General features: G+C 43.1%; 3 protein-coding genes across 4 annotated transcripts; 1 reads left to right on the top strand and 2 right to left on the bottom strand.

Annotated features, from left to right (window-relative positions):
- The first annotated feature begins 14 nt into the window (after positions 1-14).
- LOC6505954 (MD-2-related lipid-recognition protein) lies at positions 15-679 on the top strand. The gene has a single exon (XM_001964641.4). It carries the CDS (start codon positions 16-18, stop codon positions 529-531), a length of 516 nt encoding a protein of 171 aa, XP_001964677.2. The 5' UTR covers position 15; the 3' UTR covers positions 532-679.
- Positions 680-1,401: 722 nt separating this feature from the next.
- LOC6505570 lies at positions 1,402-2,476 on the bottom strand. The gene has a single exon (XM_001964642.4). It carries the CDS (start codon positions 2,377-2,379, stop codon positions 1,507-1,509), a length of 873 nt encoding a protein of 290 aa, XP_001964678.1. The 5' UTR covers positions 2,380-2,476; the 3' UTR covers positions 1,402-1,506.
- Positions 2,477-16,126: 13,650 nt separating this feature from the next.
- On the bottom strand, positions 16,127-18,379 carry LOC6505569 (RNA-binding protein cabeza). Of its 2 annotated transcripts, none has more exons than XM_032449524.2 (2): positions 17,105-18,379; positions 16,127-17,036 (listed from the first exon to the last, which is right to left on the bottom strand). In XM_032449524.2, the coding sequence occupies exons 1-2, from the start codon at positions 18,055-18,057 to the stop codon at positions 16,382-16,384; spliced, it is 1,608 nt and encodes a 535-aa protein (XP_032305415.1). In that variant the 5' UTR covers positions 18,058-18,379; the 3' UTR covers positions 16,127-16,381. The 2 variants fall into 2 exon arrangements, with proteins under 2 accessions (XP_032305415.1, XP_001964679.2); XM_001964643.4 differs by having other exon boundaries at positions 16,127-17,051; positions 17,105-18,378.
- Between the last annotated feature and the right edge of the window lie 4,235 nt (positions 18,380-22,614).

Below are 22,614 nucleotides of genomic sequence, written 5' to 3'. Positions count from 1 at the left end.
CTCGCAGGTCGCTCTATGGCTCATTTCGTGCATTCAGTGTCCGGCTTTCGATCCACCATGTTCCGTTCGAGCTCGCTGCTTCTCCTGGCTGCCGTCCTGGTCCTCGGCTCCGTTGCCGCCGATGTCGTCAATTTCGTGCCCTGCGCCGACAGTGTGGATACCTGCACCATCAACGAGGTGCGGGTGACTCCTTGCCCGGAGGCCCAAAGGAATGTTGCCTGCAACATCCGCCGACGTCGTCCTTCCCAAATGAGCTTTGATTTCACGCCCAACTTCGATGCCGACTCCTTGGAAGCCAGTCTGGGATGGGCCAAGTCTGAGACGGAGGAGCTGCCCCTGCTGACCCTGGATCGCGATGGCTGCAAATACGCTTCCTGCCCGGCCAGGAGTGGTGTGAAGGCGACCTACACCATCGACGTCCCGATCGAGGCCAAGTTCCCTCTGAGTCCTTACACCATCAGATGGGCTCTCAAGGATCCTGCCTCCGGCAAACGTTGTTGCTTCACCATCGACATCAAGGTTGTGCGCTAAAGACAGAAGTTTATAGGAAGTATTTTTTCTTTATAAATAGCCCAATGGAAAAGTATTCTGAACTCTATTTGGTTTTTAAAAGTTGGAAAAATGTTTCCTTGTATTGTCCTTATTTCCTGCAATTAAAAAAATAATTTTCTGTTAACGATTTAGTGAGTTTTGTTAATTATTTATGGGCCAGGGTTTCTCTGTGGATTGTTGTGTGGTTACAGCCCACTGGGGACGACCTCATGGCATAAAGATATTTGGTCCAATAATCATCAACCTGCTGGCGACTAATTTAAGTCCCAAGGCCCCGCGGGCGGCCAGTGGAAGAAAAATGTATAACAATTTGATTGAACTTCTGGGTGCCATTAAAAAGTCCGCCCCACTTTCCACTTTCAGCTTTTCTCCGACGGTCTTATCAGCGTCGTCAAACAATTAAAAATTGAGCACTTAAGTTGTGGTCATAAAATCATTTGTTTTTCTCGTTTTTTCCTCTCATTTTTTTCTCGCTTTTATTGTTTTTCTGTTCAGAATTTTTCAGTGGTGGAAATATTCAAATAGCAAATCACTTTTCATACTCAGTGCACTCTGTGAGAGATAAGGCATATTGATTCGAGTTTCTTCAAGTAAAGCGGTTTTTTAAAAAAAGCTTATCGGTTATTATTTTATAATTTAAGAGAATGTTTTTTTTATTTAATAAAATCTTGTATCTTTAAGTTGCAGGGTATCCTTATTTCTGTACATTTCCCCCCCCGAGTTTCACTTTCATTTAATGTTTACCTAGAAATAATTTCTGTATGGCTGGGGAAATGGTCAGGAATCTGTTAGGCCTGACCCCAAAAGAAAAAAAATGAAACCAAGGCAATAATAACACAAACAACAGCAGACACTTGAGCAAATAATAATAACCAAAAGTAATCAGAGAAAAATCTTAAAGAATACATTGTTAGTCAATTTTGATGCAGGCTGCCGAGATGCCGAGAATCAAATTCAAATTGTGGCATTGGCCTCTCCGTATTTTTTACCCAAAACATAGGGAGTTTTTGTTAACGCGGAAATGATTTCACACTTGACCTCTTCGAAGCAGGGCGTGGCATTCACATAGACGACTTCTCGCCTCTGGCTGAGGTACGAATTTAGAGCTGGTTCACTTTTCCGGAATTGCTGCATCTGACGATCGAGGTAACCAATGTTCGCCTGAGGTCCTGGAGAGTAACTGTTCATCAGGATACGCATGCGAGCCATACGCTCGTCGATTTGCAGAAAAATGAATTTGTTGGGGGGTACAGTGAAGCCCTCGAAGAGCTCCCTAGCCTCGCACTGATTGTTCGGGTAATTGATCAAGATCCAACCTCTGTGAAGGGCGTCGTCCTTGAGGAGTCTCCTTTGAATGAGATTCCCTATGGCCTCGGATCTTTTGAAAACGCAATCCTTTTCAATGGCATCCTGCAGGTAACGCGTATGCTCATCCTGTTCTTCCCCATTGATGCTGTGATAGGCCAAAACATCAGCGTCTAGGATCAAAAGGTCCCACCTCTCGGCCAGGGCATTGGCCAGGGATTTCCGACCCGAGCCCGGCTTGCCATGGAGCACTATCCTGTGGAAAAAGTTCCTGGGTAGCTGGTAAAAATCCCCCGCCACTCCTCGCTGAAAGGCATCCAGACACTTGCTATATATTTCCACTCCGATCCTAGTGACATTTTGGCCCAACCAGCGACGGACATCAGGGACGTGATCTGCCACAGAAATCTCCGCCAGGATGCGACTCATCACCTCCATGAGCTTATGTTTTTCGATATAATACATAAAAGCGGCGCTGAACTCAATCAGCCTGGACTGATCGAACTTGGTGGGAAAAGACATGGCTTCGGATTATGCTGATGGAATTCTATTTGAAAAAATAAATATGTTTTCTTGAACTTCTACAGCCGGTATGAAATACGAATGGATTTTGCTTTCAAAGGCTACTTTTCTTTATTATTTTATACACTTTTGTTGAAGGGTTATTTTCCATGTCCTGTTCAAGCTCATTCCCTTTTAATCCTCATCTTATTTTCTCAAGCATTCCCATTAAGATGGCTCTGAATGAGATTTCTCTTATTGTTATGATCATATTAATTGCTTCCGTTACAATATTAGAATATGGCCCGTACTTCCGGCCACTTCGAGTTTATTTGAGGCATCGCCCATATAAAGTGGCCAACAAATGTGGCAGAACCGGAGCCAAGAAATGCCGGGCCAAGGCGAATTGGCCTCATATGAGTGCAGCTTGGGTGACAATATTTTGCAGCGAATTATGACAGCTTCTTTGTCTTTTCGGGAAGAAGAACAGTCGTGCCTCCACCCTCGCATCCTCCCGCAGTATTAACATTTTAAAAAGCCGGCAGTGCTAACGGTCCGCAAAGTGTTGCCAAAATGTCTGTCATACTTTATGTTGTCTTATGAGCTGCCCGGCCAAGCCAAGTATCCTTACAAGGATGCCATGCATGCCACAATGGCTAGGAGAGTGGGTGGCTGAGTGGCTAATAAAAACTAGTATAAGATGAAAAATTGTTTCCTGTTGCTGATGCTGCTGCTGCTGCTTCTTGGCCAGGACATTCTCCATATTGTTATGTCAAATATGTTGTTAATATCTTGCACACACTAATATCGCATCCTTGGCTTCCTTAACATTTGCTCTTTGGTTTATCGGCCTTTCAGTAAAGCTTCGCCTTCAAGATGGACCGAGGATTGTTTTTAATTATATGAGAAACGAAAAATCAAAATATGAATATGAATATGAGAAATGAATGCATGTGGCTGTTGATGTTGATGTGACTGCTTTCGGCTGTTGCCACAAAAGCGCAACTTTTTAATTAAACTCAAAGCAAAAGCGACAACGACAACGATAACCACCCGACAGTTTCTCATCTCATCTCGCCGTTCGCCGGGGCGGGCAGTGTGCTAAATTACATTTCATCATTATAACCAGGGTCCACGTACCACGTCCCCCTCCACTGGCCCCTATCCTTTTTAATCGCCAAAATTGTGGCACAAGCCGCCGCCGACGATTGTCGCCGCATTTCGCATGAGTATTCTGCAACTATCACAGAAAACTCGCGAATCGAGTCACGCAGAATGGGAGACAAGATGTCGCCCCATAAAAGTCATATATTAATCGGAAATACGAAGTTCCAAATGCTCTTAAAAATAAATATTAAAAATGGTAGTTCAAACAACAGTTTTACTTTTCTAGGACTTTCCAGGATGTTTCAGAAAAAATTTTCAAAAAATATAACAAAATTGATTCCAAATCTTATGTTTTTGAAATACTCTTCACTATTGGGTGTACTCACATTATGGATTCATTCACAGAGTCGCTGATTGAAGAAAACCACAAAAGCGAGGGGAGTTGGGGGGATGGAGTGATTGCAGCTGGACTAAGGAACACATATATTAATATGATGGCACACAACCTCATTGTAAGTACTTGCATGAACCATTGCCAACCGATGGAAATTAAGGCGCAGTTCTAAGCAGGCCGATAAGGAAAAGTGACGTTCGGTGCATGGCACCAATTTCTTAGGCGAAATGCTAGTGGCTATGTGCACTCTAAATTACATGAAAGTAAATTAAAAAATAAATAAATGTTTTTTAATATTTTTGCCTCATAAGCTGGTCTTCAAACAAGAAAACATGATAAGATTCTTTAGCTAAAAAAGATAGACAAAAAAGAATCATTTGCCACAAAGCTTAAGCTTTCGTTTTTAAGTTAAATTTTAATATTAAAAAATATAATTGGATTTTCATATATTTTTCCATTGTGTATATAGTATCATAGAGCAGATTGTCAGCTCCTTTCAAGTCCGCCGACCGCCATCTGAGAAGCGTTTTGAATTAATCGGAATTCGGTTGCATCGTCTGACGATGTTCAGTTCTTATCGGATGTGAGTTCGAGACCCATTCCGTCGGGTTACAGACCTTATCAACTTCCTCCACCCGCCCCTAATGCTCCTCCTACGTATAAGGGCCGGAAGTAATGAGTGCCGTGTGTTGTCGTCGTCGCCGCCGACTTTGCTTATCAATTTCACAATTGCACTGGTTTTATCATCTGTCGGTCAGCAAGCCAGCAGCCATCAGCCAGCATAAAAAATCCCGCAAAATGAGAAGGAGTTTCTCTGAATTTCGTTTTTTTTCCTACATATTCAAAATGATTTTTTTTTGTTTCTTTGGACCACAAACCACTCAACACTCAACGCCCAACAATTAAAAATCATTTTTCATCTGCCGCTCACACAATTGCTAGTCAACGTGCCAGTTGCCCCAGCGGACACGGGAAAAAAAGTAAAAACGATTGCTAACAAAGCCACACATCAACAGGCTGGAACAGGATTCAGGATTCAGGGATATTTTGTCCTGGACCACTTTGTCATGCCGACAATTTGCTGCCAATATTTTGCCAATTTTTTTCCCCCATTTTTTTTGTTTGTGAGGGGAAGTTTGGTGCTGGTTTGCCTTCAATTATGCAGCAATTGAAAAATTACTACGTGTACAACGATTTCTGTTCCAGTTCATTTTTTTGTTAGGGGGTCGAAGAGGGTCGGGGGACTGGCAGACAACAGGTTTTAAATTTGTCACCACAACAACAAACCTGACAAACGCCAAATGAAGCGCAAATTTAATTACGCAACTTTATTGGATTAACAGGCGCAACCTGAATGCGTGGAGAACGTATTTAAATATGCCGCACACATGTGCCACATGATCCCCTAACCCTAACCCCTTGATTTCGTAATTTTCAGGTCTCCCTGCCCTGCATGAGGATTTTTGGCCTGGTCAGAATCGTCTAGTCGCGTAGGTGAGCCGTAAATTTACGCGCCATTGTTGGCCGCCCACTCCTTTGGCCGACACCCTCCTGGGTGTTGTGTTGACGCCAATGTTGGACACACCACCCCACACACACTCACACACATACAGGCTCACCAGTCCACCAGTGCATGTGTTATCTTCCTTTTTTGGCCTTTTCACTTATGCAAACGGAACATTTGAAAAATATGTTGGCAGGATAAACAGCAGGGCCGCAAAGTGCAGCTGATGCCCCCAGACGGACTCTTCTCCAGACTGTTTTCTGCTCCTCTGACATTTTAATGAGCATGCAACGATGCAACGTGTTGCACTTGAAAAATATTAGTAACTAATAGGAGAATAAATGTATTTTAAAATATATTTATCAGACTGTCTGGGTAAACAATTAATATAATTTGTCTGTACTTCAAATTGAAATTAAAAGCCATTAAATTGAATTAAAAATATGCTAATTTTCCAATTTATTACTTTGTAATAATTTATATTTCAGTGCAATTTCCACTTTTACTCCTCACCCCTCTTTCTGTCAGTTTTCCCAGCCAGCATCCTTGTTAAATTCATTAGTAAAACGTTGCACCTTCAGCGCTATTTTTGTGAGGCTGGGGGCACACGTCTGTTTGGCCTGATGTTGCCACAGAGCACACACGAAATTAAAACCTCCCCCAACCACCCACAGAATAGCCCACATCGGAGCAGAGAAACATAGCCACCATGAACGAGCAGACAACATGACATGATACCGATACTAAACTGACACTTTGACATGGACTTAACCCTAAAAACGCTTTGTTGGCTTTATTGGTGTCGGTTGCTACTCTCTGGCCTCGACCTCCTCCTAACCCTCACCGCCTAATCACCCGCCGCCCCTGACGGCCAGGGGTGTTCATGCGTGCGGTGGGTGTATCGCAAGGTATCCACTTGATTTTTGCACTAATTTACGTGGATTAAGGCCAACACGGGGCTGTGTGACCTGGGTATTAAGCTTAAATACCTTTTAATTGACAATTTGTGTTTGGTCATTTGATGCCTGATTTTGTTTATTTATTGGGGGTTTTGTCGGTGTGCTTTGGGAGGCTTGTTAAATAGGGAATACCTCGATTAATCTCTTTGTATATATTACCTAATGATTTATTTAATAAAAGCTTGTATTTTACTTTCAGGGTACTATTATCTTCTTGAAATCTCTGATAAAAATTATATTTCTTGACCACTTTAATCAGACTTCTTTGCTTAACTAACCAATTAACCTTAATCCAACACTTTTACATTCCCTTTGATAAGTTTCTGTTTGCTTAACGAATACTTCCACTGCAGGTGAAGCCTTGTCCTGTCCTCATTTGTATGCCACTAAATTGTGCAAAAACTTTGACTGAACTTCAACAATTGGCTTTGGAATCAGACTCTATACCCCGAATCTAGCAACTTAATTCGATCCATCAGCTGCAAGTTGTTCATGGAAAGCTAAAAAGTCTCGCCACACAAGCGAAAAGTTTCACAAAAAAAATTGCTTAAATCAGCGTTTTTTTTTTGCGCTTTTATCCCGATAAGTGGGCGAGTGGCAGAAGGGGGCGTGGCCAGTCAGCCGCTTAAGCCGCCGCCCGGTGCAACGACGTCTAATTGAACCCAACAGATATTTTCAATTAGCAGCAAAACATTTGTGAGCTAAAAAAGTTTTATTTAATTTTTTCGTTTCCTTTTTTTTTCTGGCCCAGGCCAGAGTTGTGGCACCTTAAGCTCAAGGACTTGGGAACAAAATAAAAAACGAACAGGATTCCTGCGGGGCAACACGTCCAGGCGCCAATAAAAAAAGGCACCTTAGTACTGAGAACTTTGGCGAGCGGCGGCAAAACTTTTTAATGCCATTAAAGAATGAAAAAATGAGGCAACAAGACGTCGAAAGTTTTCCCGCCGCCCCAAAAGGTAGGCAACAAAAAATAGTCGAAAATTCAATTTGCAGCGAGGACAAATTTAACCAAAATTTAGAGAGCATTCATAAATCAAATAATTTGTTAGCTTGTAATTTTTAGGGCATTTTTGGAGCCAGCTAATGGCCGGGCAGCTCTTTATGCAAGTGCGTAAATTGAATTGATAAAAACTGGAGGAGGGGGGCCCGCACAAAATGCAAATGCAAAATGCGGCCGGAAATGACTACAAAATGTTGAAAATCTACAACTTGAGATAAGACCGGAGAGAGAGTTCAAACAAACTAATTCAAAGTGCGTGTCGTCCTGCGGAGGACACTCTTGTCCTGTGCCTGGGCCTGGGCCTGGGCCGCAAAAGTGCGCAACACAAATCAGCGCATAATGGCTGCACATCCATGTCCCCCCATCGTCCGCCATGTCCTTATTCATGTCCATGTCCATGCCTGTGTTTGCATTCTGCCGCAGGAACAGGATCCAAATCTGAATCCAAACCAGAATCAGGAGCAGTGGCCAGGACTTCCACTGACCACGCATTTCAATAATTCTAATTAATTTATTAACGCTTATCAGTGGCGATAAATTTTTGGCCAGGGTTGTTTGTCCATCTGGCCCATCCATGGCCTCTTTGCTGGATTACGGCTGAAACTCTGTGCGAACTCTTTGCGGATGCTTTACTTTGGGGCCACAGGATCCCGGCCAATCCCCGGTTGCCTGACTGACTGACTCACTGAGTGATAGAATGACTCTGTCCCACCTCCCTGGCGAAAAAAGTCCTTTGAAAGCGGCTGTTCTGGAGATGCACATGGGACGATAAGTTTGGCCGGGCCCAATTTGCAGCCATAAATGAAAATGAAAAACTTGGCCAAACTCGGTCCAAGGAAAAAGCAAAACCAAGTCATTGACATCTCTCGTAAATAAGCAGGACTTGCAGGAGTCTTAGGAATAGGCGTTGATTTTAAAATGAGCCCATTGATAAGAGCAAGCTGGGAGCGAAGTTAAAGAAACTGCTGAGGTGGCCAAAAATCAGGCAGAATGTGATGGGAAATCAAGGGTAGTGACTTAAAGATACCCTGGAAAAAAGGGAAAAAAGTTTCAATACAAGCCCTTTTAAGATAAATATAATTAAGTAAATTTCCGAAGCTGTTTCCATTACTTCACTTTAGAACTGCACTTGCTTTTAATGGAACGAATTAATAAGTCTACAGTTTCTATATATTTATACTATATTTATATTATTATGTTAAAAAATTCCTAATATACCCATCTTCAATTTTAACTTTCGACCAAACTCAACCGCTCGTTTATTTTCTCCTTTTTTATTGTAAGTCTCGAAATGACTTTTGTTTCTGTCGCCCGAACGACTGAAAGTGTTAAAATTTATTGACGCATTTAGATCAAAACTAAAAATTGTCTCCCATTTGCTCCAGCTTTCTTTTATTTTTTCAAACATACTGTGCGTCTTTCGGTCCCTGTTTCTATTTTTCTGCTGATTCGGCGGATCAGAGTTTTTGGTCCTTACATTTATACAACTGGCCCCGAAGCCTGAATGCCGGAGTGGTTGCGTGTGTTTGGTTTTAATACGAAAATCCCTTGACTTGAGGGCGGAGGTTGGCCAAACTGGCACGCCCCCTCTGCGATGGCCCTACCCTAGCCGGCGGCCAGGGAAAATCTGAAACCGAGAAACAAAGATACCTTTAATGCATTTTGCTCATATTGAAAAGCACTTAAATGGCGGGGGTTGCGAAAATATGAAAATCATAAAAACCTTGCAGGGAATGGGTGGTCGAGGTTGGGCTGAAGGTTGCTTATTTTATTATTATTATTTTACAGGGAATTATCTCATTTGAGTGGAGTTGCCCTGCCATCCATCCATCCATCCAGCTAGCAAGCCAGCCATCCGTTCGTCCTTAACATCCGCAGCCATCCCCTCGGTCTGCTGTGTAATGTGTGCGTAATAACATAATATCCTTAAGATATTTTAATATTGCCTGCCGCTGCATATTGAACTGCGGCATCGCTTGCCACTGGGGGGCGGGAAAGTGGGAGTTATCCTTGCTATGAATTTTCCTCCTGGTCCTGGCCGCATTTCAACATATTTGGCTTTGTTTTGGCTGCCGGCTTGTTTGCTCCTCCATTGCTCCTGTTTCCTTCCTTCGTTTTCTTTTATTTTTTTGTTTAACAATACCTTTGTGCATCGTAAAATAATTGCCGCAGGGGCTTGTAATCTTCTGGGTCCTGGTCTGGGTGGCTTGCAATTTTCGTTTCTCCCAAAATTTGGTTTTCCATTTTTTTTTGCATTTATCTTTTCCTAAACACCGACTTACTGGGGGGACATCTTTATAGATGTTTGGCATTCAAGAAAATCCTGGAGTTTACAGCATAAACAAGTTTATTAGCAGATTTTCATCGATTGTTGGGTTTGATTGTTTATTTAGGGAAAACAGACAGGTGGTAGCGGAAAATATTGCCATTTGGTTCGGAGACTTTCTACGTTATTTAATATGTAAGACTAGTTTATTTTTTCATAAATTCCTAATACTCTTTTCCCTATTTTCCAATTATATTTAACACGAGGAACGATAATCACTAATCTTTCCACAACTTGTTTAACGTATACCTATAAAAGTAAGAGCCTCAGTTATCAACGTTCACTTAATATTATGGGAATTTTTCCTTCACCCCATCAATCCATTAACCGGCTCTAACTTATGGTGTGTTTATCAATAATGTTCACCAAGAGCTCGGATATTTTTCTGGTGTTTTGCTCTCGATTGTTTTTAATAAGTCGCTCTACCCAGCGCATTTACCCTCTTGAGTCGCCCAAAAACACACGACATATGCGGCAACAATTTAATGTTGAGGTCATAAATAAAATCGCTTGTCCCCAGCCAAGGACTGCGTTTGGGTTTCTTAAGTCTTAGTCAAAGTGTGGTGACATTATTGGAAGAGCCAGTCACGGGGTATATTAAGACTGAGTGCGGCACTCGAGTTATTGACAAGTTTATGTGCTTAATCCTTCCATAAAGCGCACCATTAAAATGCCAACAAAAGGTACTTTATATGAAAATTTCGTAACCCCCGCCCGTGACGTCCACTTTTATCACCAGTTCATCGTTCATATTTCAATGAACGTACCGAAATTTGAATGATCTTTTGCACTGGAAATAAATACTTATTGATTCTAAAGTTTTAAATATTTTTAAAGTTAAGTTTTAGAAAGTTTTGAAAGATGTAGAGTCTCCATAGAGGACAAATATAATTAAATTTAGGAAAAAATAGTATTTATTCTAGAAATAGATTATTTTCTTAAGCACTTAAGTGTGTATGAGTTCGTATCTGTGTGAGCCTAAGACAATCGACTATTGTGGGCGTGTCGAATGGCACACGCTGCCAAAGGCAGCTGTTTAACTAGAAGACCATCATATTCCTCACATTTTTGACTCGACGCCTCCTGATATGCTCGGGTATTTTTATTGCCCTTGCCCTGCGCTCGCGATTCCCCTGAATAATAGTGTAAAACTAGACATATATCTCCCGCACTTCCCCTATATTTCTCAATAGCATTCGAAGCTGCTATTTGCAGCAAAACTCACGAATTCGTAATAAAAATGTTTCGCACTGCCAAACGTGTGGCCCAAAGTGAGGTTTTTTTTCGGGAGGGAGCAGAAATTGAAATGGAATGGTTCAGAAGCGGAAGGCCTCGCAAATGAAAGACAGGCATTTATTTTAAAAAATTTTTATTTACCTCTCAGCCAAAAAAAAAATGAGAGCAGGAAGTGCAAACGATTTGGGGGAAACAAGTTGAACTCATTTCACAAGTGTTTACGAAAAATCATTTTCAATAGGGGGTCTGAAAAAGGAAGTTTAATTTTAATGAAATTTCGTTTGCTAATGCTTGCTATAAATTATGGGAAAAATAGAGTAGTTCTGTGGACTCAAAAAATATTCATTTTTTTAAACAATGTAGGTACTTCGGTTGTGTGACTCTCTGGCTCCAAAACCAATTCTCCATGTGTTCAATTTCGGCGCCAACCCCAACCACCTTCAACCCATTTAAATTATCCCCCTTCTCAGAGAAAAAAAGCTCGGTTTAGGGAAAGAAATATGGTATTATGGAACCTCTGAGAAACGTCTTGCAGACCACATTTAAACGATTTCACATTTCTTAATGATTCTGACAGCTGAATGATCTTTCATTCGAGTTGTGCCCAAATGTGTTTTTCGTATTCTCCGTTCGCGCTTGTCAGCCCCAATTTGAAATTCGGCTGAAATTTGTACACATTTCGCCTCAAGTGGCGGCGGCGGTCTTTAGTTAATGTCAGTCACAGCACCCAGATGTTGCCCAAGTTCTTCTCCTGCTCGGGTTGCTTTTCCATTCCGATTCTGTGGGATTAATTAGGCCTGGGCTTCGGCACAAAGACTTCATTAAAGGGGCAACCTGATCGGGCTTGTCAAATTTGCTGAGCCGCTCGGTCGGCTGTGGTGCTTTTAATTTTAATTCCACTACTAATACATCATCGTAATGCGTCAGTCGATGCCTAAGCCACCCAAAGGTGGTGCAGAAGTTCACCAATTTTGGCGGTTCAGTGTTGGTGCGGTCGTGCGTGTGTGTGATAAGTCCTGGAAAGCGGCGAACTACACGTTCCGAGTTTTCACAACAGTTGGTCCTGCACGCAACCCTCAGGACCTCCCCTTTGGTTGGCAGTGATTTCCTCATGTGCCAGAGCTAGTGGAACACTTGGAAAAAAAAGGAGAGGTATTTTAATTTAAATAGAAAAATAAATAAATTGGATCATTTATGTCTCATAGGAAAACCTTAATAAGAAAAGTTTATACCAAAGATATAACTCTTTTTTTTGAGTGCATTATAGTGCTGCAATCAGAGAGAAGCCAAAAGTTGCTGCCAGTTCAATCCGCGGCTCTGGCTGTTGCTGTCTTTGTTCCTACTAATGGTGGTGGCAACGTCAAGGTGAAAGCCGCTTAAGGTGGCAGAGGGTGGTGCGCCGGCTCAGGGTCAGGGAGTCTATTGTCAGGACTCAACATGTGCGCTATTGGATTAAGTGGCGAGCGGCGACGGCGATTCAAGGACAATCAATGGCTCAGCACGGTCCTGCAGGATTGAGAAATCGGCGGGAGTGGCGAGTGCTTGTACCTCGTCACCTTCTGTCCAATTCGGAGCTAGACCGCGTAACAGAAATCCATTAAGGTGACCATTTTATTTGCTACATTAGCAGAGGCTGGGGTGACTTAAATGCATGCATTTAGCCATCTGGCTGCATTTTCCCAAAAGCCATTCGATTTTATTTTGCACTCTTGCTCGACAAAAGTGTTAATTGAAATATTTTTTATTGGGTAGTTAGGAAAAGCAGTCGACCGAAATGGTCAGGACTATTGAAGAGCCGGATGCAGTATGCTAATCCAGATATGGGACGAAAGGATACAGGCTGCTTAAGTGCCTGAAAGCCAGCTGCCACTTAAGAGCACAAGCTGGAAGCGCCCACGTGCCAAAGGAATGCCAGGAATTCCGGAATTTTCAATCAATTTTAATTGGCACCCCATCGATAGATGGCAGCGAAAAGAAATCCAAAATATTTGGTGCATAATTTTAATTAGAACATTTTTCTATTTGCGCAATTTATCTTGTGTCTCGTGAAGATTGGGAATAGAAATCGGCGGTGGAAAAATGCTTAGAATACGGCGGCAATGGGTGTCAAGTCAGTGCAATACATTATTTTAAACGAGCATGTCGAAGATGCCGCTGTCTAAAATTTCACTCTCACATGTGCTGCTCGGGTATTTCAAATATTTTTATGGCCATAGAGGTCCCTGGACCTCGTTCTCTATGGGGGTAGAGGTATTAACATAGTACATGGTGGTAGGGATAGGGATTTATGTGCAATCAGAGGCAGAAGAGATAAATCTTCTGCCCACTCAAGCGGCCAGCCAATCAAAGTTGCAGTGGCAGACGGTGGCTTCATTTAAATGCTCGCAGCGGGACTTTGTCCTTCGTCCTTGGGTCCTGGCAAACTCATTTAAGTTTTCCTCCGCCAGAGATAGGTGAAAAGGATAAGGTCGACCCAGAGTCCGAGTCCGAGTCCGAGTTGGAGAATCCAGGCCTCCCCCCGCAAACTGTCGCCGAGGGATTGGCCAACTTTGGTCCGGCTTAATTGCCGAGTGTCCTTGCGCAAAAGGGGAGGCCTAATTGTCCCAGTCTTCGAATGTTTAATTGCCCTTTAGTCCTTTTTAATGGACTCCACTGTACCGGGACTCTTTCGTTCATTAATGGCCATGTCTAGATTTCCGCTCACCTCCTATGTCCTGTACCCTGTATTCCGTATTCCGTATCCTGTATCCTTCCTCCTGTCGATACAACTCACAGTCGCAGATAAACTTGCAAATGTTAGCATTTTAATAGCAGCATTTTTGACTTAATATGTCCTTGCTTATCGGGGTATCTTCGAATCAGTATGGGTCTTTGTGTGTCCTGCATGTCCTGTGCCCTTTGGGGCGTTCTCAGCTCGTTTGTGTTGCATAAATTTTCCCAAATTGTTTTGCTGCTACCACTCGTGCTTTGTGCGATAAGACGCCGTCGATGGCATGACAATTAGCCCGAACTACATTTAAAATATTACTTGGGGTCCTGTTCGACCGGGACATCCTGGTCCTAGCCCTCGTCCTGGTCCTGGCCCTGGTCAGCTTTAATTGTTTCTTGGGGTGGTCTGTTGAAAGCGCAAACACAATTTGATTACTGATATCCCAAATATTGACTATCGACCCTGAATACGAAAGAGGGTAACCCAGATTGGGATTAGAATAATGTACATTTGTATGTTTTTGAATATTTTTGAATTTAAATTATCTTTAATTTAGGATAGTTTTGTCTTAGATTTGATTAATTATTTAAAAGTCTACTGTTTCATACAATTTTTTGTAGAAAACTTAAACTTTTCAGAACTTTTCTTTGAAATATTCTATTCCCTTTCAAGCCAATTAAGTTTTTTCTTATTTTTTTCAACCTGCCACTCGCCACTTGACGCTGCTCCTGGTGCACTTATGTTTAATGAAAAAAAAGGGAGCATTATTATTAAATTATACCCTGGGAAAGGACCACCATCTCCTTTATCCTATTTGAGCGCATGACATAAACATAAACTTTGCGCCTTTTGTGTGAGCAAAGTCCTGCGGGCTTGGGTGTATACTTATTCGTATACGTATCCTGATCCTGGCCGGCGGCTAAGAGCCAAACAACAACACGAATGCCAACAAACACCTTTAATATTTTCATTATGAAGTCATTCGGCGCGATTATTAACGCGTGACCCCCAAGGCGATTGCACAGCATCGGACGAAGGTCCAGGTCCACCCTAATGAACAACAGAAAAAAAACCAAACAGTTCCCCAAACTTTCTAATGCACTTGAACAAAAATGAGGCTAGAATATCTAATATATTTTGGAACATTTTGCCAGGATGTGGTTGGCCATTACTACTTCAAAATAATATATAAAAGTTGTAAGAAATGGCTAGAAAAGTATGTCCATTTCGAGTTTTTTTCTCAATGTACCCAGACGCTGAGGTAAATTACACTTTTTCTTGTTTATAAGTGGCAGCCGCCCTCCGGGAGGAACCCTCTGTTCGACCTCCCCCGTACTCCACCACCTTTTATCCGGAGCTGGGGAAGTGCAGCTGTACCTAATAATCATAATAATTGCGCCATGGGCGTCGACAGCGCCGTCAACTTTTCCAGACGCCATCTCCGCCGACAACAATTGCTTATAAAGTGCGTGTGACACATTAACGGGACAAAGTCCGGCGTGAAAAGCGAGGAAAACCCCATGGAAAGCCAGGGAAAAAAGGCAAATAAAACTCGCGGCCAGTGGGCAAACTTCAAAAGAAATAAAGAATAGAGGAACACAAAAAGAAAAAAAAAAGAAATGGAACTCAAGGAGAAGAAAAGTCCTTTAATGCCGTGAATTTTCCGCGGGATTTCTATAAAGTGCAGCAGGGTGGGAGTCGGGAGAAAATTAAGGGGGGGGGGTCACTGCGGTTTGGGCCGCGCAAATTGAAAAAATGTTCGTGCGTAAATTGGCTTTTGGCCGGGGGTTCTTCTATTTACATCGAGTAGAAATTTTAAATGGAAACAGGCGTGGCCATTTCACCTCGCATCCGATTTTTTTTTCCGCTTTTTCCTTTACGGGTCGGCCACTTTTCAAATTGAATTCCGTTTTGGAGAGCTCCTGGTAACAGGGAAAGTGAAAACCCGGCAGCAAATTAAAAAGAAATTAAACCAATTTGCCTTTACAGGGCAGGATGTGCGTCTCAATTTCAGGAGGCCAGCTACAAAACTGAAAGTGGCCGCCGCGACTTGTTGTGGCTCGTAAATCTTGGCCCATAAATACCCGGACAAGTGTCCGGACTGGGCCTTCTGCGCTATTCCGTACTTACTTTCCGGTTTATTCCGCTTCCGTCTCGGTTCACTGCCAACATCTTCATTTCGGCGTAAAATTCTTTAATCTTATTCAATTTAATTAGTTCGAGTTGACTAGTTAATGCCTCTCCAAGTAGCCGCGATTGTCCTTCTGCCCGGAGGTGAGTTATCTTCCTGGGCATTAACTTTTGCAATTTATGGGTAATCTAAGCGGAGTGTTTTTAACGCCATGGGTGTGGGAAGGGTTTATGGCTATCATAGGCCGATCAGAGTCTAATTAGGAAAATAACCTCCCTGGTTTTTGGTTTAATACTAAAGTCTAGTTACAAATGAATGAGAAATAGTTTTCATAAAATTTTAGTCAAGGAACCAACATATTAGGCACATCTAAATTTCTCAGAAAAAAGGCTTTTAAATATTGTGTACGCCTTCCAAAATTTTATTGAAACAACTCTCCATTCTGATCCTATGCCTTTTCACTTCTCCTGCAGAATATCAGAATGGGAAAGTAAGATATATGTATATATAGATACATATATACATATATTGATGACGATAGACGAAGGTTTGTGATGATTTTCGACGGATGGAATGGATCATGAGCTGCTACTCCGGTCCAGGCTGCTTAGGGTCGATTTTGTGTTCAGATTGCCTTTCCTAACTGGACTAAATTAGTCGCTGCTCTCGCCAGGATCTTCTGCTCCGGATCCAGCATCGTCCAATTGCTCGTCCGGCACAACTTCATCAACTTCCGGAATGGTTTCGATATTTTCCGCAGCTTCTGATACGGCGCTCAAGATTTTTTCCCCCTCTTCGGTTTCCTGGCGCGGCGAGGATGCTGGCGTGGCATTGTCTTCGCGTGGCTTGGCTTTTCCAAAGATCAGGGCTGCCTGTTTGGTTTCCGCCAAAGCATTGATCGGGGCGGTGACGGTTCGGGGCTTCAGAACCAATTTCGGGCGGTCATCATCGTCAAGTGGCCCGAATTGGTTGGTCGAAGTTGGTCCTGCCCCTGATGCCGCCGCCCCCGTCACCACCCCTCCTGATCCTGACACCGCCGCTGGTCCTGGACTCTTGTTATCTCTGTTGCCGCCGCCATAGTGTCCATTGCCGTTGCCATTGCTGCTGCCGTTGTTGTTTTGGCCGTATCCGGAGGTCCCAGCGTTGTTAGGATTGTAGTGACCGCGGCGATCGCGGTTCCGGTTCTGTACAAAGTTGGTGTAGTTGCCGTTTCCGATTCCATTTCCACCGCCGTTTCCACCGTAATTGCGCTGCCGCGGACCGCCACCACCGCCTCCTCCGCCTGGTCCACCCGGTCCGCCACCAACGCTATTGTTTCCAAACCTAAATAAAGTACAGATATTATTGCTATACTTTCTAATAATCAGTCAGCTTACCGATTGAAATTAAAGTTGCGGTTACGCTGAAAGCCTCCTCCGGGAGGCTGGTGCCCCTCTCCGCCACGATTGTCGTAGCCGGAGCTGTTGTTGCGTTGTTGATAGCGACTCCCGCCGTTGCCGCCTCCTCCGCCGCCGTTGCCACCGCCTCCACCTCCTCCTCCTCCTCCACCTCCACGGTTGTTGTAGTTGCCGCGCATGTTGCGGTTGTAGCCAATGGACATGCTGCTGTGAGTGGGGCTGCTATTGGACATTTGATGGCTGCTGCTGCTGCGCATGTTGTTGTCCCGGCGTCGAAACTGATGCGAGCCCACACTGTCGTCTCGGCGATAGTTGCGTCTTTGATAGTAGTTTCCGCCACCAGCTCCACCAGCACCGCCTCCTCCGCCGCCACGGCCTTCGCCCTGAGTTTGGTGACCAGGTCCTCCGCCACCGCCACCTCCACTGGAGCCCGGATTCTGGCGACGATGATCGGCTATATCGATGCGCAGCGGCGCCGAAAAGTTGTCCAGCTTGATGCGACCGTTGCAGGAGAGGGCCCTCTTCAACTGAGCCAGTGTCTCGAACTCCACATAGCCGTAGCCCTTGAATTCGTCGGTTTCACGGTCCTTGATCAGGCGCACGTTCTTAACCTCAAAGTCCGAGAATATCTTCATCACATCGCCCTGGACAAGGCCCTTGGGCAAATTGCCGACATAGGCGATGAACGGCGGCTCCGTGGGCACCTGACGCTGACGGTCACGGTCCCGATTGTCTCGGTTGTCCCGATTGCGAAAATCACGAAAATCTCTATGATTACCGCCACGATTATTGTCTCGATTGTCCCGATTGTCTCGATTGTCGCTACCGCCTCGATCACGGTTATTGTAGTCCCGATTATCACGATTGTTTCCGTTGTCACGCTCGGCGTCACGGTTGAACTCGCGGTCACGCTGGTTGGAGCGATTGGCCATGGTTATCGAGCCCGTTGAAACTGTTTCCCTATGTCCGATGTCCGTTTTTTGTTTTCCGATTTGCGGCGTTCGATTTTCTCTGCGAAGAATTCCAAATCCGAATTGAAATCCCAAAATCGCGAACCTAACTAACAAAAAAAATATATTGTATATAATGTCTTGTATAGGGAAAAGTTTACCTAATCGATCTGTTGGAACCGTAACCGTACCGAAAGTTCAACCGACACACGACACCACACACGCTGAACGAAAAGTCCGGAGCTCGATATCCCAGACGCTGTTAATAGGTCTACGCGAGACGTGGGACTGAGTTGGAGCCTGTTCCCCAAACACTAGTCACCTGAAATTCCACTGACACTATTTTCAAAGCTACTAAACTTTAGTGTTTCGGGTTGCTTTGTTTCAGGGATGTATTCTGTTGTGTGGCACTTAGCTTTTGCCAAGAATTAAAAAATTACAAACGCCAAAAATCTATATTTTGGTTGATTAATAAAGTAGGCTTTTTGTATAAAGCCAAATATTTTTAAACTTGATTAAAAATTTTCCTTAAAATCAAGTTGATATAATAAGTTACTTTGTTCGATTAAAAACGTGAAGTAGAACCGTCTTTGTTTATAAATAAGTTCCAGTTTTATGCAAAATTCAACTCCGAGTTAAGGTAAACCATAGATGATTAATTATGGCGCCTGTCCGCCTGTTCTCCCCTCCTCGCAAACCATTTTTGCAGTCAGGGAGAAACATGTGTAAGCAGAAGCAGCTCCATCTTCACTGCCAGTTTGTGTTTGTTTTATGGATAAAACAGCAACAAAAGCACCAACAGCCAGCACATGAAAAAGTCAACAGTGAATAGTGCAGCCAAGCAGCAGCAACATGGGGCAAGAGCAACAGCAGCGGCAACACCAACAACCAACCAGCAACAATCTTTGTTTTTGTCTCGCGAACTCATGACTCATTTTTGTACATTTGTCAAAATTTGTGCCATACATCATTTTAAACAGTGCCACTGGAGGAAGGGGCCACATGGCCATAAAGGTTATCAAGAGTGGGAGATCACTGTATTTTAGCCACAACTAGGGACTCCTTACCCTTTCCTTTATCAGGGGATGGGGAGCAGGAAAGCCTTTTTCCTCTAAAACACACGACTCAACGCACAGAGCCCAAGATAAATCGCCAGCAACACGGAATTAAAAACTGAAGTGCAGCGATTAATTTATCACTTTCAGTCTGAAATGCACTGGGAAAAAATTTATATATATTAGAAATATTTAATTGTATATTCTATTTCAGGTTAGACCAGTAGTCAGTAGTATACCTGATATGTCTAAAGTTAAAAATAGTCCAAAATTTTATATACCATTACTTTCCATAATAAAATTGAAAAACGGCTTTTAAATTGGTTTAGTGCTTTTGAAAAGAAGAGTTACCAACTTGGGGCAATATTTAACTAACAAGTTGCTGGGCACACAGTGGAGACGTTTGAATCCTGCCATTCGAATAGGAGTTGGGCAGTAAATAAATTACGAGCAACAAATAAACGCGCTTCATTGCATCATCGATGGACAGTAGTCGGCATGCAGTAGAGGTGGAATATAGGGGAATCGAATGGAAAACAAAGGGGGGCCAAAGCTCTGAGAGAGATGTATGGACAAACAGAGACAAGCAAACGGAAACGGAAATGCTTTCAGCTGTCGAATTTGTATGAGCCAAGAGTGCGACTTGGCCAACTCGCACTGGAGATCCAGTGCTTTTGTTGTAAGCGCTCAATCATTTGATTGCAGCCAGTGCAGAGAGCCACAACCGAAGCTCATCGATCAGAATTAATAAAGATTTTGTCCTAGTGATTGACTGACTACTACTACTGACCCACCTCGACCAGCTGGGATTGCTGGGCGGTTAGTGGTGGCCAGTGGGTGGTATTGCACCACCATTACCACCCTTACCACCGATGCCTCCTGTTTTTGGTAAGCAGTTTCGAATACAGCATTTGTTTCTAATCGTTCTGGGTCGGGGGGACAATCCCGAGAATCCCACTTGAATGTCATGGAAGCGTAAACGATTTCCGAATTACACAACATTAGCAAAATTAAATTGATTTTGAGGCTGTTTAGCGAATCAACCACCTTTTTTGTAAGAGACATACCAAGTTTATACTTGGAAGAATAAGTTTCTCGTAAAATGACTGACTAAAATTTAAAGGGAAGTTAAGGTTTATATTCTAAGTTCCCCATTTCATTTTTCCAGCTCATAATAATGATTTGCCTGGCTTGATTTATGCCACAGCGCCCGTAAGTATGCAGCGTTAATATCTTTATGTCCCTCAACTACCACCCTCTTCACTCCATTAATGCACTTGTAGTAGTACCTCGCATATAATGGATAAAATGGAGGATGAGGCCAGAACCGCTCACTAATCATATTAAGCGAAATTCATACGTCGCCGCATTTATGCGATTTGCCCAGGATTTTAGAAGACTTCCAAGGGGCAAAAGAGATGGGAAGACACTAGACGAAAGAGACAGCATCAAGGGTAGCTATATCCATTGTTGTTACTTCTGGCTGTTATGGCTCGGTCTGGCAACATTTTTCGTTGTCGTTTAAACTAATTGAGTGTTACAAATTTTATGTGCAAAATCTTTAAGCTAAATTGAAATTTGTTTTCCTTTTTCGCCCGGCTGTCATACATTTTCCAAATATGATGCTGCGGGTTGCCGAGTGCTCACTGTATCACCGTACCCACTATCCCCCTCCTGTACAGCGATACGTAAGTGAACCCATTTAATATTATGTGCACATTCCCGTTCCTCATACCCGTAAGTGCGTTGAACCATTTTTTAAAATACCCGAGTTGAGGTATGTTCGACTGGTTTTTGTCCATGAAGATTGCCTACGGGGTGAGTGGTTTGCCTTTGGTATTTTATTTGGGGTGGGGGTGGCTTAAAAAAGTGCTAGGGGTTTGGAGAAATGAGATATGAACCGCCGAGTCGCGCTTCCCTTTCAATTTCATAATTGAGGTTGAAGTTCACGATGAAATATTAAGTGAGAAGGATAAGCAAACAAGTTTTTTTTAAGGTTCTTTGGTGTTTCAACTGATTGTTATGAATTAATTTGAATTTATTTGTTTTAGTTTCCTAAATAAAATTCTTGCATGTCTTAATATTTTTAAAGCGTTATAGCGCCTTGTGAAGTATGACAAATAGGTCCCAGTCCTTGGATTTCTTTTGGTCAGCTAATTAAACTGCCAAGGGAGTATATTGTCGAAACTATTTACATAATTTACGATGAAAGGAAGTTGGCAAAGGACAGAGGAATAAAGGCTTGCAGGCCAATAAACAGAATTGCATATGAAAAGCCAGGGATATTTCTATGAATTGTTCAGGCCAAGATAAGGCGGAGATTTTCGGCGACATTATGGCCAAAGGGAAATCGGGCTCAAAGTATGGGTTCTCGAACATAAAGAGCTAGCAGCCGAGCCAAGTATCGTCTGAGATTTATCATTGGCCCGGTCATATATCAAGTGTTTTGGCCAAATAATATAATATATGGCACTTGCCAAGTTCGCAATTACCAGCAGAAACTGTCGCGGCATTTTGAAAAATTAACATGCTAGCCATATATAGAGTGGTATTTTGTATCGGCCACCACTAGATTTATGCCAATTTGAAGACCCGAGTGATGCTGATTTATGGGGAGTCTCTTCTACACGCTCCAACGAATTTTCGGGCGGACCCATAAATAATGCCGGCGATCAAATTGCTACCTTCATGTATTGATAGTGCGGACAAAAAATGAACGAAGAAGCGCCGGAGGAGCAGAGTTCCTTGGCTTTGTTGGGCCTTCAATTAAGGCAATTGATTTTAATTAGACCACGGCTTACCATAAACATATTCCAAAGAAATTATTATTAAACACGCGACCCTCGAAAGCTGCTGGTGTACGAGAGTAATGTTTGTTCTTCTTCACCTCACCGCCTCGGGGTGTAACTTAATATTTGCTCTAGCCATTCGGTTCAATTAGCAGGATTTATATGGCCAACTCGGGGCCAAATGCACTCGGCTCAGGAAGGAGGAATGCGCCCACATCTCGGGCCAACTGCTGCCGTTGAAGTTGGAGGAGGTTGAGTGGCGATTCCTTAATTGGCCGATATAAAAAGGGGACTATCATGCACTGGGAGAAACAAAATACCTGGTTGGTATTCAAATAAATGGTTTTGTTATTATTATATTAGTGATATTTGTAAGACATTGTAAGTAAAGTCCTTCTAAGGTCTGCCACTCTTTTCCAAAACTTTTCCATTTTTTTTTGCAGTGCCTGCAACAGCGACGTGCCTCAATTGAGGTGATCAACGTTAATTGAAAGCCAGGGCGGATGACTCAGCTGCCGGCTCATTAAGTGGCTGGGAATGGAGACTGACGGAACCAAACTCGCAGCGATCAAGATGAAAAATTAACATTTCGCGCATCATTAAAATTCCAATAGAAGATATGTACTTGGACTTGTGTGTTTTTGGGAATGGAATGGATTGTGAGTTGGTGGACTCTGCCATATGGAAATCGTTGA

Source organism: Drosophila ananassae, chromosome 2L (genome assembly GCF_017639315.1).
Source record: "Drosophila ananassae strain 14024-0371.13 chromosome 2L, ASM1763931v2, whole genome shotgun sequence".
In the NCBI taxonomy this organism is placed as follows: domain Eukaryota; kingdom Metazoa; phylum Arthropoda; class Insecta; order Diptera; family Drosophilidae; genus Drosophila; species Drosophila ananassae.
Note: the sequence above shows the minus strand (reverse complement) of the source record. Positions and strands in the feature narration are given on the sequence as shown.

What these genes read in the sequence shown, in the direction of transcription:
- LOC6505954 (XM_001964641.4), top strand. Translation starts at nt 16, where the DNA reads ATGGCTCATTTCGTGCATTCAGTGTCCGGCTTTCGATCCACCATGTTC.
- LOC6505570 (XM_001964642.4), bottom strand. Translation starts at nt 2,379, where the DNA reads ATGTCTTTTCCCACCAAGTTCGATCAGTCCAGGCTGATTGAGTTCAGC.
- LOC6505569 (XM_001964643.4), bottom strand. Translation starts at nt 18,057, where the DNA reads ATGGCCAATCGCTCCAACCAGCGTGACCGCGAGTTCAACCGTGACGCC. An exon ending in CGCAACTTTAATTTCAATCG is followed by an intron (nt 17,052 to 17,104) that starts GTAAGCTGACTG and finishes TACTTTATTTAG; the next exon opens with GTTTGGAAACAATAGCGTTG.